The sequence below is a fragment of the Borostomias antarcticus genome (genome assembly GCF_949987555.1).
Source record: "Borostomias antarcticus genome assembly, chromosome: 11".
NCBI lineage: Eukaryota > Metazoa > Chordata > Actinopteri > Stomiiformes > Stomiidae > Borostomias > Borostomias antarcticus.
This window is the reverse complement of record NC_140244.1, coordinates 20,720,729-20,733,449: the sequence shown is the minus strand read 5'-3', so window position 1 is coordinate 20,733,449 and position 12,721 is coordinate 20,720,729. Positions and strand designations below refer to the sequence as shown.

Genomic DNA, 12,721 nt, shown 5'->3' with positions numbered 1-12,721 from the left:
GGTAAAGCATATAACATGTGATCCTGTTTAGCACCCGAAGATCCCCAGGTTGCCGACGTCGCAGATGCCACGCCTGTACCTGACGCTGCCACGGCTGGGCCCGAGGACGCCACGGCGCCCGCCACCGCCTTGCCTGACATCACCGCGGCTCCTTCCTGGTCCACCAAGGCTCCCCTCCAGACCATCCTGCCTCCTTCCTTGGTCACCTTGCCTCTGGTCAAGGCAACCTTCACCCCCGACACGAATGACCACGAAGTCGCAGATGGTGACTCTGGCCCGACCGCGGGATCCGTGGCGGAGTCTGCCGCTGTTGCTGAAACACAGGCCGCCGTGGTCATCGACGCCACCCAGCCGGCGGCCCCCGAACCAGAGGCTGACCCAACGGTGAGTACCTCACCAGGGTGGGTGATGTCTAACTCTGGAACCTCATAGTGATGGTCACATACTCATGGATGTACACCGGTGCTTCCGATATCTTCTACTGACATGCTCCTCCTCTCTCCCCTACTCTGCCTCTCTGCCTGTCCCTGTCCCTGTCCCTGTCCCTGTCCCTGTCCCTGTCTCTGTCTCTCTCTGTCTCTGTCTCTGTTTCTGTCTCTGTCTCTGTCTCTGTCTCTGTCTCTGTCTCTGTCTCTGTCTCTGTCTCTGTCTCTGTCTCTGTCTCTGTCTCTGTCTCTCTGTCTCTGCCTGTCTCTGTCTTTGTGTCTCTGTCTGTGTCTGTCTCTGTCTGTGTCTCTCTCTGTCTCTCTCTGTCTGTCTCTGTCTTTGTGTCTCTGTCTCTGTCTCTGTCTGTGTCTGTCTCTGTCTGTGTCTCTCTCTGTCTGTCTCTGTGTCTCTGTCTGTCTCTCTCTGTCTCTCTCTGTCTGTCTCTGTCTTTGTGTCTCTGTCTGTGTCTGTCTCTGTCTGTGTCTCTCTCTGTCTGTCTCTGTGGCTCTGTCTGTCTCTGTCTGTGTCTCTCTCTGTCTCTGTCTGTCTCTGTCGGTCTCTGTCTTTGTCTCTCTGTCTCTGTCTCAGCTCGTGCAGCCTACTGTGGTGTGTTTGGCGGAGGACATGAAGGACAGGGTTGCCGTCAAGGTGGAGCTGCAGACATCGTCTGACTGTGTGAGTATATCACTCCTGCCTTCTCAATGCCACGGCCATTTCCCAGCCCCAGTTCCTAGTACCCAGTCTGGGGCCCAGTGTCCTTCTGAGTTGGCCCTTATCTGCCCTCCAGCACCTTGGCTCAGGAGGAAGTCTCCCCCTGTCTAGCAGGAGAAGATTAATAAGACTCCAACGGTTTGTTGGAAATATGGGCCAGATAAAGGCAGATCCTTTGTTAGACATTCTCCGTCCGTTCTAAATCATCTGAGAGTTGGCAGGAGAGGAGGGGGAGGAGTAGGGTTGGGAGGAGGAGGACGAGGAGGAGGACTGACGTTTCCTTCCTGAGAAGACGAGGGGTGTGGTCTTGGTTGTCTGGTGAAGTCAAGCAAAAACTGGTTCGGTGATAACGTTAAGGATTTTGCGCTGGAGATAAATCCTAACGATGACAGATTTTTTCAGAGGGGGGCGTTCTGTCGGCGAAGGGATCTGCTCATATGAAGGTCACGGTTAAACAGTGAGTGTTGCGTGTGAGATAACATGCCGGGCACATCTGGAGATTGCGTGCTCCCAAAGGTACGGTTCTGTATGTCAGGAGCTCTGACGGTAGTTACTCCGTCATACAATAGCCGTACAGTACGTACAGTACAGTGCTCTCCCTGTGGCCCCCGAGCTAGCCTCCGAATCAGGCCAGAGCATCTGCTGGAGTCATCCGAGCCATCGGCCGTTTACTTGAACAGGAAAATGGGGACAGAGGACCAGAAAGCATGGCCGCCAGATGGGCTCTGAGATATGTGGAAAAACATGAATCATAACCTCCGTGGCGAGAGTGTGCGCGGCTTACAGAACATTGATAAGAGCAGAGCGTGCATCGCCTCGTCACCATGGGGATGTTCCCTTGGAGCTAAACGCCACGGAAAGCCTGTCTATCAGGGAAGCCTCGGTCTGGAAAAGCAGCTCTGGGAATTCCCAGGAGAAACGAGGGTTTGTCGACACTCAGTAAATCACGATAATAATGAGGTAATAATAGCGCAAGTACCGTGACGAAAACACACATCGGTCTCGCTTGAGTCAGCTTGCGATGCCAGTCGCAGATACAGTTCTCTCGTTGGCCCGATGACTGCGTATGCATGAAAACGTCTCCTAGCAGACAGCCCTGTCAAGAGAGGAGCATGCGACCAAGCTGAGCATGCGACCAAGCTGAGCTATTGGTTGTTTTGGTGTGTTGATGCACGTAAAAAATAGGCAATCCACATACGTTATTATGTGCAAGAAAAATGATAGAAATTATTATCATATAGCCTAGGCAAATAGAGATTGTCATCTTGTGCTAACGAGAAAAAATGACATTCTGGTTATAACGACAAAGTTCTGGCATGCTTTTCTCTTCTTATACTGTTCCAAACCCTGTAGCTCTCCCGAGTCTATCGCGCGCTCTGTGGATCAGGTAGAACATGGCGTTGACGGCGATGTGACACGACGTGACGTGACGTGACGTGACGCGATAGTATTTAGGCCCTAACCCAGACCAAGGCGAGCTGTGGGCCTGCCCGCCTCCCCAAAACACACGCACGCACATACACACACACACATGTACAGAGGAAGGCTCTGGCGTTGTCTGGATCACATTACGTCGTCCCGAATCCCTTGCGCAATGCGGTGATATCATAGCTGAAGGGCAAGGTGGGAAGCTGAGGGTGTGACGGCTGCTGAGCTGTTTTCCATCCCACGCCGCCTCTCCTCCATTACACACGCATGAAGACCAATGGCTCTGCACACACACACACACACACACACGCGGCTCTGCACACACACACACACGGCTCTGCGCGCACACACACACATGGCTCTGCGCACACACACACACACGGCTCTGCACACACACACGGTTCTGCGCACACACACACGCGGCTCTGCACACACACACACAGTTCTGCACACACACATGGCTCTGCGCACACACTGTGTCGTCAGCTGGACACGCTCACACGCCCGGCCGCGCACGGCTACACACAGCACTCACTCTGCTGGAGAGAGAGAGAGAGAGAGACAAAGAGAGAGACAGGGAGAGAGGGAAAGAGCGAGAGAGAGAGAGAGAGTTGGTGGTCAGAGAGAGAGAGAGACAGAGACAGAGACAAAGAGAGAGAGAGAGAGATAGGGAAGAGCGACAGAGGAAGGAATAATAGATTTAAAGAGCAGATATTCAGATTACACAAATTAAGATTGAAACGTGAACATATCATTTATCATCAGTATCTCATATCATCAGTCATTCTAACTGACATTCACACTAACATTCTGTTTCTGACAGGAGGGGACTAAGGCTAACTTAGAGGGACTGCTGGCTCCCTGGTGTTCAACAATGCCGTGCAAGCTGGAGGTCTTCCAAGAGGTCGGCTCCAATATTCTGCTGGTGACCAGTCCTAATGGTACATTTCACTGCATCATGAACATCATAAACAATGACAAACACGTATCCATACTAGATTAAGCTCTTGGTCGCTCGCTTAGAAAAGAGATGCACTTGTGAGTTCTGGTGCGTAGGAGTACACTTGGCTACCTACGTTAAATGCAATTACTGAAAGTCGCTTTGGATAAAAGCGTCTGTTAAATGACTGTTATGTAATGTAACGTATTCCAGACTTGCTATATCTAAATTAGAAGCCTCGAACACATGTTTATATTTCCTTACAGCTGGGGCAAAGCGCTTGGAAGAGACCTTCAACAGTGCTGTGGTCAAGGCCGAGGTAAATGCAACATTACTAAGTCACACTCAGCGTTTCACGAGTGCAGAACAATAATGGAACTGTCACGGTTCTCTGCCGCATTTCTGTCCAAACAACAGTTGACTAGGTAATTATCACCCGGCTTGCCAGATAGAGAGGAGAGTTGCATGGCATTCCATGCTACGTGTTATCGTGCGTACGTGTGGGAGTATTCATAATACATTGCAAGCTGCATTGAACCTGCTTCAGGGATATCTAGGAGTGTTTTGGGGTTGGCATGGAGGGTAGAGTAGCTAATCACAGGGTGGGGGGGGGAGGGTGATGCAAAGCCCCAGAGGGAAAGCATACCACAGTCACAGGGGTGAGGAATCTTCTAGACACTCCCAGAGTGGCCTTCATTCTGTTCCACTGACGTCATCACTGGCAGACACAAACCTGTGAACCATCTCTCGCTCTCTCTGTTTCTCTTCTCTGTGTGTCTGTCTCTCTCTGTCTCTCTTCTCTGTGTTTGTCTCTCTCTCTCGCTCTCTCTGTCTCTCTTCTCTGTGTTTGTCTCTCTCTCTCACTCTCTCTGTCTATCTGCTCTGTCTCTCTCTCACTCTCTCTGTCTCTCTTCTCTGTGTTTGTCTCTCTCTCTCTCGCTCTCTCTGTCTCTCTGCTCTCTGTGTTTGTCTCTCTCTCTCGCTCTCTCTGTCTCTCTTCTCTGTGTTTGTCTCTCTCTCACTCTCTCCATCTCTCTTCTCTGTGTGTGATTCTCTCTCACTCTCTCTGTCTCTCTTCTCTCTGTGTCTCTCTCTCTCACTCTCTCTGTCTCTCTTCTGTGTGTGTGTGTATTTGTCTCTCTCTCTCACTCTCTGTCTCTCTGCTCCCTGTGTGTCTCTCACTCTCTCTGTCTCACTTTTCTCTGTGTCTCTCTCTCACTTGCTCTCTCTGTCTCTCTTCTCTGTGTCTCTCTCTCACTCTGTCTCTCTTCTCTGTGTGTCTCTCTCTCACTCTCTGTCTCTCATCTCTCTGTGTCTCTCTCACTCTCTCTGTCCCTCTTCTCTGTGTGTATCTCTCTCTCACTGTCTCTCTTCTCTGTGTGTGTGTCTCTCTCTCACTCTCAGATGTAATTCTCTTAACCCCAGTCCTCTTTTTTTTCCTGGTGCGTGTGTGCGTGTGTGCATGTGTGTGCGTGCGTGCGTGTGTGCGTGTGTAGCTGGGCGTGGTGAAGGCAGAGACGCGTCCAGAGAAGGGGTCAGCGGTCTTCGTGTCGGTGCTGATCATGGGGCTGCTCCTGGCCGCCGGCCTCATCGGAGGGTTCTGCCTGCGGAGTCGCCGGGGACACAGCTCCAAAGCCATGAGGCTGGTCAGTCACGCTTTTCACCGGCAGATCTAGGATCGCCTCTCCTTTTTTCTATGCTGTGCGATTTCTCGTCATCTGAAGGCAAAACTGATCACAGATCAGCAGAGGCTTTGCACATACGAGCCCAGGAGTTTAGCCATGGTGTGGTTTTAAACATTTCATTGAGCTCTGATAGGACCACCAGGTGGGTAAGTGTTATACAAGTGTTACAATTAAGTGATCAAGCAGAACTGAGTGCTTTCATTTCAATAATACTAGATTATTAAAAATTATCACATACACTGAGGCCCATTTCCACTTTCATTGGCCACTGATAAAATCAAACACTGATAAAATCAAAAAATGGGAACAAGTTCCTCTCCAGACAACTGTTTCCATTCTTCTCATTAGGAGAGTTTTGGCCTAGTATCACAGAAGATTAGAGTGTGTTTATGCCTGTGTGTGTGTGTGTGTGCGTGCGTGCGGCGTGTATGTGTGTGTGTGTGTGTGTGTGTGTGTGTGTGTGTGTGTGTGTGTGTGTGTGTGCGTGTGTGTATGTGTGTGTGTGTGTGTGTGTGTGTGTGTGTGTGCGTGTGTGTACGTGTGTGTACGTGTGTGTGTGTGTGTGTGTGTGTGTGTGTGTGTGTGTGTGTGTGTGTGCGTGCGTGTGTGTGTGTGTGTGTGTGTGTGTGTGTGTGCGTGTGTGTGTGTGTGCGTGCGTGTATGTGTGTGTGTGTGTGTCATTTCCAGCACTTTAAAAAGGGCAAGAAGCCCAGTTCTGCCAAGAACTCCTCTCCATTTCATCCTCCGGCCAGATTCACACGGAACACTTTGTCACTGACGTCAGAGGGTGTGTGTGACTCTGTCTCAGACAGAGAGAGAGACCCACCAGAGGGTGTGTGTGTCTCAGACAGAGAGAGAGACCCACCAGAGGGTGTGTGTGACTCAGTCTCAGACAGAGAGAGAGACCCACCAGAGGGTGTGTGTGGCTCAGTCTCAGACAGAGAGAGAGACCCACCAGAGGGTGTGTGTGACTCAGTCTCAGACAGAGAGAGAGACCCACCAGAGGGTGTGTGTGGCTCAGTCTCAGACAGAGAGAGAGACCCACCAGAGGGTGTGTGTGACTCAGTCTCAGACAGAGAGAGAGACCCACCAGAGGGTGTGTGTGGCTCAGTCTCAGACAGAGAGAGAGACCCACCAGAGGGTGTGTGTGACTCAGTCTCAGACAGAGAGAGAGACCCACCAGAGGGTGTGTGTGACTCTGTCTCAGACAGAGAGAGAGACCCACCAGAGGGTGTGTGTGTCTCAGACAGAGAGAGAGACCAACCAGAGGGTGTGTGTGACTCAGTCTCAGACAGAGAGAGAGACCCACCAGAGGGTGTGTGTGGCTCAGTCTCAGACAGAGAGAGAGACCCACCAGAGGGTGTGTGTGTCTCAGACAGAGAGAGAGACCCACCAGAGGGTGTGTGTGGCTCAGTGTCAGACAGAGAGAGAGACCCACCAGAGGGTGTGTGTGGCTCAGTCTCAGACAGAGAGAGAGACCCACCAGAGGGTGTGTGTGATTCAGTCTCAGACACAGAGAGAGAGACCCACCAGAGGGTGTGTGTGGCTCAGTCTCAGACAGAGAGAGAGACCCACCAGAGGGTGTGTGTGGCTCAGTCTCAGACAGAGAGAGAGACCCACCAGAGGGTGTGTGTGGCTCAGTCTCAGACAGAGAGAGAGACCCACCAGAGGGTGTGTGTGGCTCAGTCTCAGACAGAGAGAGAGACCCACCAGAGGGTGTGTGTGACTCAGTCTCAGACAGAGAGAGAGACCCACCAGAGGGTATGTGTGGCTCAGCCCAGACAGAGAAAGAGATCCACCAGAGGGTGTGTGTGGTTCAAGCCCAGAGAGAGACCCACCTCCATAGGGAGAGATGAGCAGGAAGGAAAGGGAGACACATGGGAGTCACTGTCGTCCGCCATTACTGTAGTTCAAACTAGACTACAGCTCCTCCAGAGGATCCTCCAGCGCTTCCTAAGGGGCCTCTATTACTCATACAGTATCTGAGTCACATTCATTCAGATGATGGTCTTCAGGCCCATAGCCAGCCTTGTGGAAGGGGGGGATCCCGTCGCTCGGCAAGTTGTTGAGGGGGGGGGGGGGGGGGTGCTGACCGACTATTTTGATTGGGGCGCGAGTTGTTGACGCGGGGGGGGGGGGGCGAACAGACTATTTAGATTCGCAGACAATTTGTCGACGGGGGGGGGGGGGGCTTTAGTCTTGAATTCCGGACCTTCGGTCATGAGGGGGGGTTCGTTCGATCCACCCGCCCCCCCCCCCTGGCTACGGGCCTGGTCTTTATCATCACTGTCACTGTGGCTGCCCTGGCTCTGCTCAATAGGACTGCTAGTACTCTGAAATCCACTATCGGTTCTATGTATGCGGTGTAGGTTCTACCAAAGACATGTTATTACATCATTATAGTCCTATACTGTAGAAGAACATGTTACATGCTGACCAGTGCGCCTGTATGTGTGTGTGTGTGTGTGTGTGTGTGTGTGTGTGTGTGTGTGTGTGTGTGTGCGCAGGCTGAGGAGTCCTACCCTGCAGATGAAGAGAACCAGGGTAACACGCTGGTGTCAGTGGCCCCCCTCACCCCCCCGGAGACCCAGGAGAAGCCTGCTGTGAACGGGGACTCCTCCGAGGCTGCCAAGACCCAGCCCCTACCCACTAACGGCCACTCCACCACCAAGACGGCCGACACAGAGCTGTGAAGAACCCCTAACACCCCCCCCACACACACACACACAAACACACACCCCTGGATCAGGATAGAACACACCCCCTCCCATCTCCACCCTCCACCCCTGTTTCACCAAACCCCCAGAGAGTCAAAACCACAGTGGACACCAGTGACTTCATCCATAAACACACGCACACACACACACACACCCACACACACACACATTAACACTCCCCTCTCCTCCTCTTGTCTGGCAAACTGCCTGGTAGTCAGACAAGACCGCGGCGATGACGACGATGATGATGATGATGACGATAATGAAAGGCATATGATATGTGATGTTGATGATAATGAGGATGGTGATGATGACGGAGAACTCTGGGTAGCTGATGACAGCCCAGTCTGGGGTCTGGGGCGAGGGCAGGGCGGGGTGGGGAGAGTTTGGTGCTAGTCACCGCTGGGATCCATGACAGGCGCTACTGGGTCACAGGCCCCCGCTGTCAACACTTGGGAGGGTCCTTGCACATGTCATCCGCCACATAGCTTCCAGACACACTCTGTCACATCCAAACAGGAAGTGAAATTGGCCCTCTGTGAATAGTAATGAAAGCAGACAAGACGGAAAAAAAACAGCCTTTCTCAGAGTCAAATGTATGATGATGCCTGAGCTTGTTTGTTTGTAGACGTGAGTGTGTGTCAGTGTGCGTGAGTGAGCGTGTGTGTGTGTGTGTGCGTGTGTGCGTTTGCTATCTCATTACTTATTGGAATGTAATATGCTTGTATGAGTGTTTGACTTCATGTACTGTATGTGTTTGTGTATCAGCCACAGAAACTGTACAATGTTGTAAAATGAGTAGACAAGGTGATGGCTTGGGTAGTTATGTCCCCATGGCAAGGAGGAGTCTTCTACCGGTGCTGAATCTCACATCCATCCGATCGAGGTCAAGCAGGAAGTAACTTCTCCACCGCATTACTGCACAACCACAGGGTCAGCTGTTACTGCAGGCTGGCCCGATAGACCCAACGGGCCGAGCGCACCGTGCCGGTCCCAGACTGTGGTTCTAGGCCTAGCTGCTGAAGACCCTGGCATACTCACTAGGCCTAGCTCACACCCAGTGTATAGAACTTCCACTCTCTGTCAGGCTGACCATGATTCTCAGTATTATACCTTTGTAATTATAGAATTAGACAGTTAATACATCTGTATTTTTGTTCTGTATGTAACATTTGAACCATGTTGTATGATATGATTTAGTTTTATCTTCTTGTTGTATAGACTACTACTCAAACTCGCTTTTGTCTGTGCTAAAGACATTCATTTCTCTAGCTTCCCTTAAAGAAAAGAGAGAGAAAGATGACTTACTTGTTGCCAATACTGTTTATTGTGTAGTAACATGGATGTTTTCGCTCAAATCAGTGTGTCCTACATTTTGAAAGGGCTGCAGTGTTGAGTGCTTAATAATTCCAGTATCAACGGTCCAATCTACATGTGCTGTTTCATGAAATTCAAGAGATGAGAAAATCTGAAAGGACTGGATCTTTCTGGAAGAAAAGACCATTTGAGCACATCTACTGTATCTCTCAGTTCATGCTCTGTTTTCTTTTTAACATTCCAAAGTGACCATTTTAATTTTACCAGCATCTTTCAGATTTGAATCTTGAAAAATAAAATACTTTTTTAGGAATGATGTTTTCATTGTGTGTAAGATGTTCAGAGCCTCCTAGACATAAAGTGCTCTCAACCACTACAATATCCTGCAAAAAACCGTCTGTCATCTACTGCAATATTAAGGATGTAGGTTTGGCGAAGGGGAGCAACTGTTAAAGATCAACTCAACTGCATATGTGTGCAAGCTTGTTACACACACACCCACACACATACACACATATGTAGACACACACACACAAACACATACACACATATGTAGACACACACGCACACATACTGTACATACGCACATATGCACACACGCACACAGATACTGTACACACACACATGCGCGCACGCACACACACGCACACACACACACACATAAATCCCATGCAGCCCAAAAGGTCACAGCTGGTTTGCATAAGCAGTAGTAATTACATCACTTCATATGGTTCTGTCTTTCACTGCTTGGGCGGGGCTAAGAAAACAGCTCACAGCTGTCTGTGTTAACTAGCACTCATGCTCGTCATGATCAGGAGACAGAAAACCAAACCAGGAGAAAAGACAGACAAATTAGTTGTCCTCTGCATCGTTACAGACTGCAATGTTACAGTTGTAGTAATCATTCAGTTCAATTGTCATTCAATCATCTCGACATGCCTACTGAGGGAATCCCCCTTTCATTCAGCCTCCAGCATTTTGTGCCGGTATTTAGACATTGAAATATTCACGAAAGGCCACCGAGTGGCTCGTCACAAATGTGTCCCGAGGACAGAAAGTGTCTCGGAGAGAGAGTCAAACTATGAGCCTGAGCCAACAGTCAAGGCCACGGAAACACGCATTAGCCAGAAAACTGACTTCTTTGTCCGAAAGAGAAGCAGACCGTTCTGGGTGCAGCTCCTCGGTCTCCCTCCTCGTTATGCTGCAGCAGAGGTTAAAGAAAGTAATGGAAGTGTGACAGTGTGCTGAATTACAGTCAGTTTTATTTATTTAAGTTTGGTCAGTACTCACAAATTCATTTTGAACCATTTATTAAATGAATATGGCAATGTTTTTCTCTTGGCGCAGTGCTCTGCTCAAGCAGGGGGGGGGGCATCAGAAAGAAAGAGAGAGAGAGTGAGAGAGAGGGGGGGGGGAGGAGAGAGAGAGGCAGAGGCGAGCATCTGTGTTTTACAGGACAGCTGCGTTTTGGGTGAGTGTCTGGGTGTGGGTGTGGGAGACCCGGTGGACCCCGCCCGTCCGCCGCGTGAGAATTCCCAGTTGGCGCCGAGTCCCCGAGACCCGTCATCTCCCCCGCGCATCACCGTCCACTCCCCCCGTCCTCCTTCGCCTCTCCACCGCCATCGCCGGCCGCCTCTCCATCACCTCTGACCCCCCCCCCCGATCCCTGTCACACCTCTCCACTCCTCCCTCACCTCTCTCTCCTCATCACTGTCCTCCCTCCCTCCGCTCCCCCGTTCCCTGTCCTTGCACCGCACCTCCATCACACTTCCACCCCTCCATCGACCCCCCTCCCCAACATTCCGCTGTCTTCACCTCCATCACACCTCCACCCCTCCGCCGCCCGCCTCCCCGGCCTTCCACTGTCCGTTCCTCCTCTCCTCTATCTCTATCCTCTCTATCCCTGAACTCTCTGACCTTCTGCCCCTTCATTCCTCCACAATGTATGCCCTAATCCCCCCCCCCCCCCTCCCTGCTCTATCCCATCACTCCTCCTGCCCCCCCTCCCTCCCCAAATCCTCCTCCCCGAGGAGTCAGAGATTATGAACACATCTCAGCTGGTTGTTTTCTCTGTGGGGCTGGATCCCTGAGTGCATGTAGTCACAGCTGCCAGACGCGTCATGTTTTCCTCTTTCCCCCTCCCCTCCCTGACCGTTGATAATATCAGGGAGGGGTGGAGGGAGTTAGGGTGGGAGAGAGAGGGTGGGAGAGAGAGAGAGAGAGAGAGAGGGTGGGGGCGGACTCAAACTGTCCCCCAGTGTCATCAGGGGACAGGGATGGCTGACATCAACCATGTAAATATATTCCCTTTCCACTAACGGTTCGAGCAAGACTGCGATGAGGGGCTTCTCGGTTACCTCATCCCATCCTCAGGGGTTTCGCGTTTGGAAGAGACGTTCCAAGGAATGCTGACCAGCTTCCTCCAGTCCTTCCCCGGGAATGTTGGTGTGCGTTTGTGTTACCTTATTGCTCTCCAGGAAAGACCAAACATCTGGCCCTGTAAAGAGAAGCAGGATAACCAGCGGTTGGAAGTGCACTTTCCACCGCAGAAGTCTGTCTGTCTGTCTGCTCGTCTGTCTGTCTGCTCTCGATTACAAATATGTTGATATTTGGAAACTGAAGAAATTGTGGGGTTGCTAACCACATCAACCTTCTGCTGGTGCAGGACAATATGTTATCAAATGAAAAAATTGAGGTCCGCACAATTAGCTACTCCATGATCAGATTGAATCCATGAGGACAAGAAACAACCTTTTGACCCAAGGTGGGTCTTCGTCAGGTGACTTGTCCTCATGGATTAAATCTGATCATGGACTAGCTGTTTGTGCGGACCTCAATATTTGGAAACTGCCCAAATGTATCTGTTTCTCCTATTAAGGAAATTGACAGTCCTTTTTAGAGCAGTGAGCTACAGTATCTGTCCTACACTGTCCCACCTGCATGAGTACATCTGAACCCCGTCACCTCCTCTTCCAACCAGCTCCAACCCACTCCAGAGAGTGGAGCAGGTGGTCCGGGGTCTTCTAGACGTGAGAAGAATGCCGATCCCTGCTCCCTCGGCCCTCGGCCAACACGGAGGGACAATGGCTGGCTGCTGGGAGCCGTGGGTGGGGCGGGATTTGCCGAGTCAGGGGGGCCGCCGGAGCCCTGGGAAAAGCACCTCACACACCCCCGGCATCGGCAAACCTCTGGTGATTGCACCCTGGAAGAAAGGTTCCCCTTGTTCTAATCAGGGGCTGCTCCCTCAACCAATCGCGGAAACGGTCGATTTGGTTGCGACCTTTTATTTATACGGGTCTGTCACAAAATGGCAGGCGCTCAGCTGAGCGGAGAGTCACTCGAGGACAGACGATGTACCTTACGCCGCGTCAAGATGCCTAATATGGAACTTTGACCCCTACACTGACATAATGTAGCTGACCTGAGGATCAGTGTGTCCAGAGGGCTCCCTCAGTGGACATTTCAAGGTTATTAATACAGTATGGATACTTAAAGGA

At 51.2% G+C, this 12,721-nt stretch overlaps 1 protein-coding gene across 1 annotated transcript; it reads left to right on the top strand.

The window, feature by feature from the left end:
• Positions 1-3,423: 3,423 nt before the first annotated feature.
• On the top strand, positions 3,424-7,912 carry cd34 (CD34 molecule). The gene is made up of 4 exons (XM_084445653.1): positions 3,424-3,506; positions 3,772-3,824; positions 5,002-5,151; positions 7,698-7,912. Exons 1-4 carry the CDS (start codon positions 3,440-3,442, stop codon positions 7,881-7,883), a joined length of 456 nt encoding a protein of 151 aa, XP_084301779.1. The 5' UTR covers positions 3,424-3,439; the 3' UTR covers positions 7,884-7,912.
• Positions 7,913-12,721: the final 4,809 nt, after the last annotated feature.

Coding starts and splice junctions, on each gene's coding strand:
- cd34 (XM_084445653.1), top strand. CDS start 3,440: ATGCCGTGCAAGCTGGAGGTCTTCCAAGAGGTCGGCTCCAATATTCTG. Junction 3,825..5,001: donor GTGCTGTGGTCAAGGCCGAG/GTAAATGCAACA, acceptor GTGCGTGTGTAG/CTGGGCGTGGTGAAGGCAGA. Junction 5,152..7,697: donor GCTCCAAAGCCATGAGGCTG/GTCAGTCACGCT, acceptor GTGTGTGCGCAG/GCTGAGGAGTCCTACCCTGC.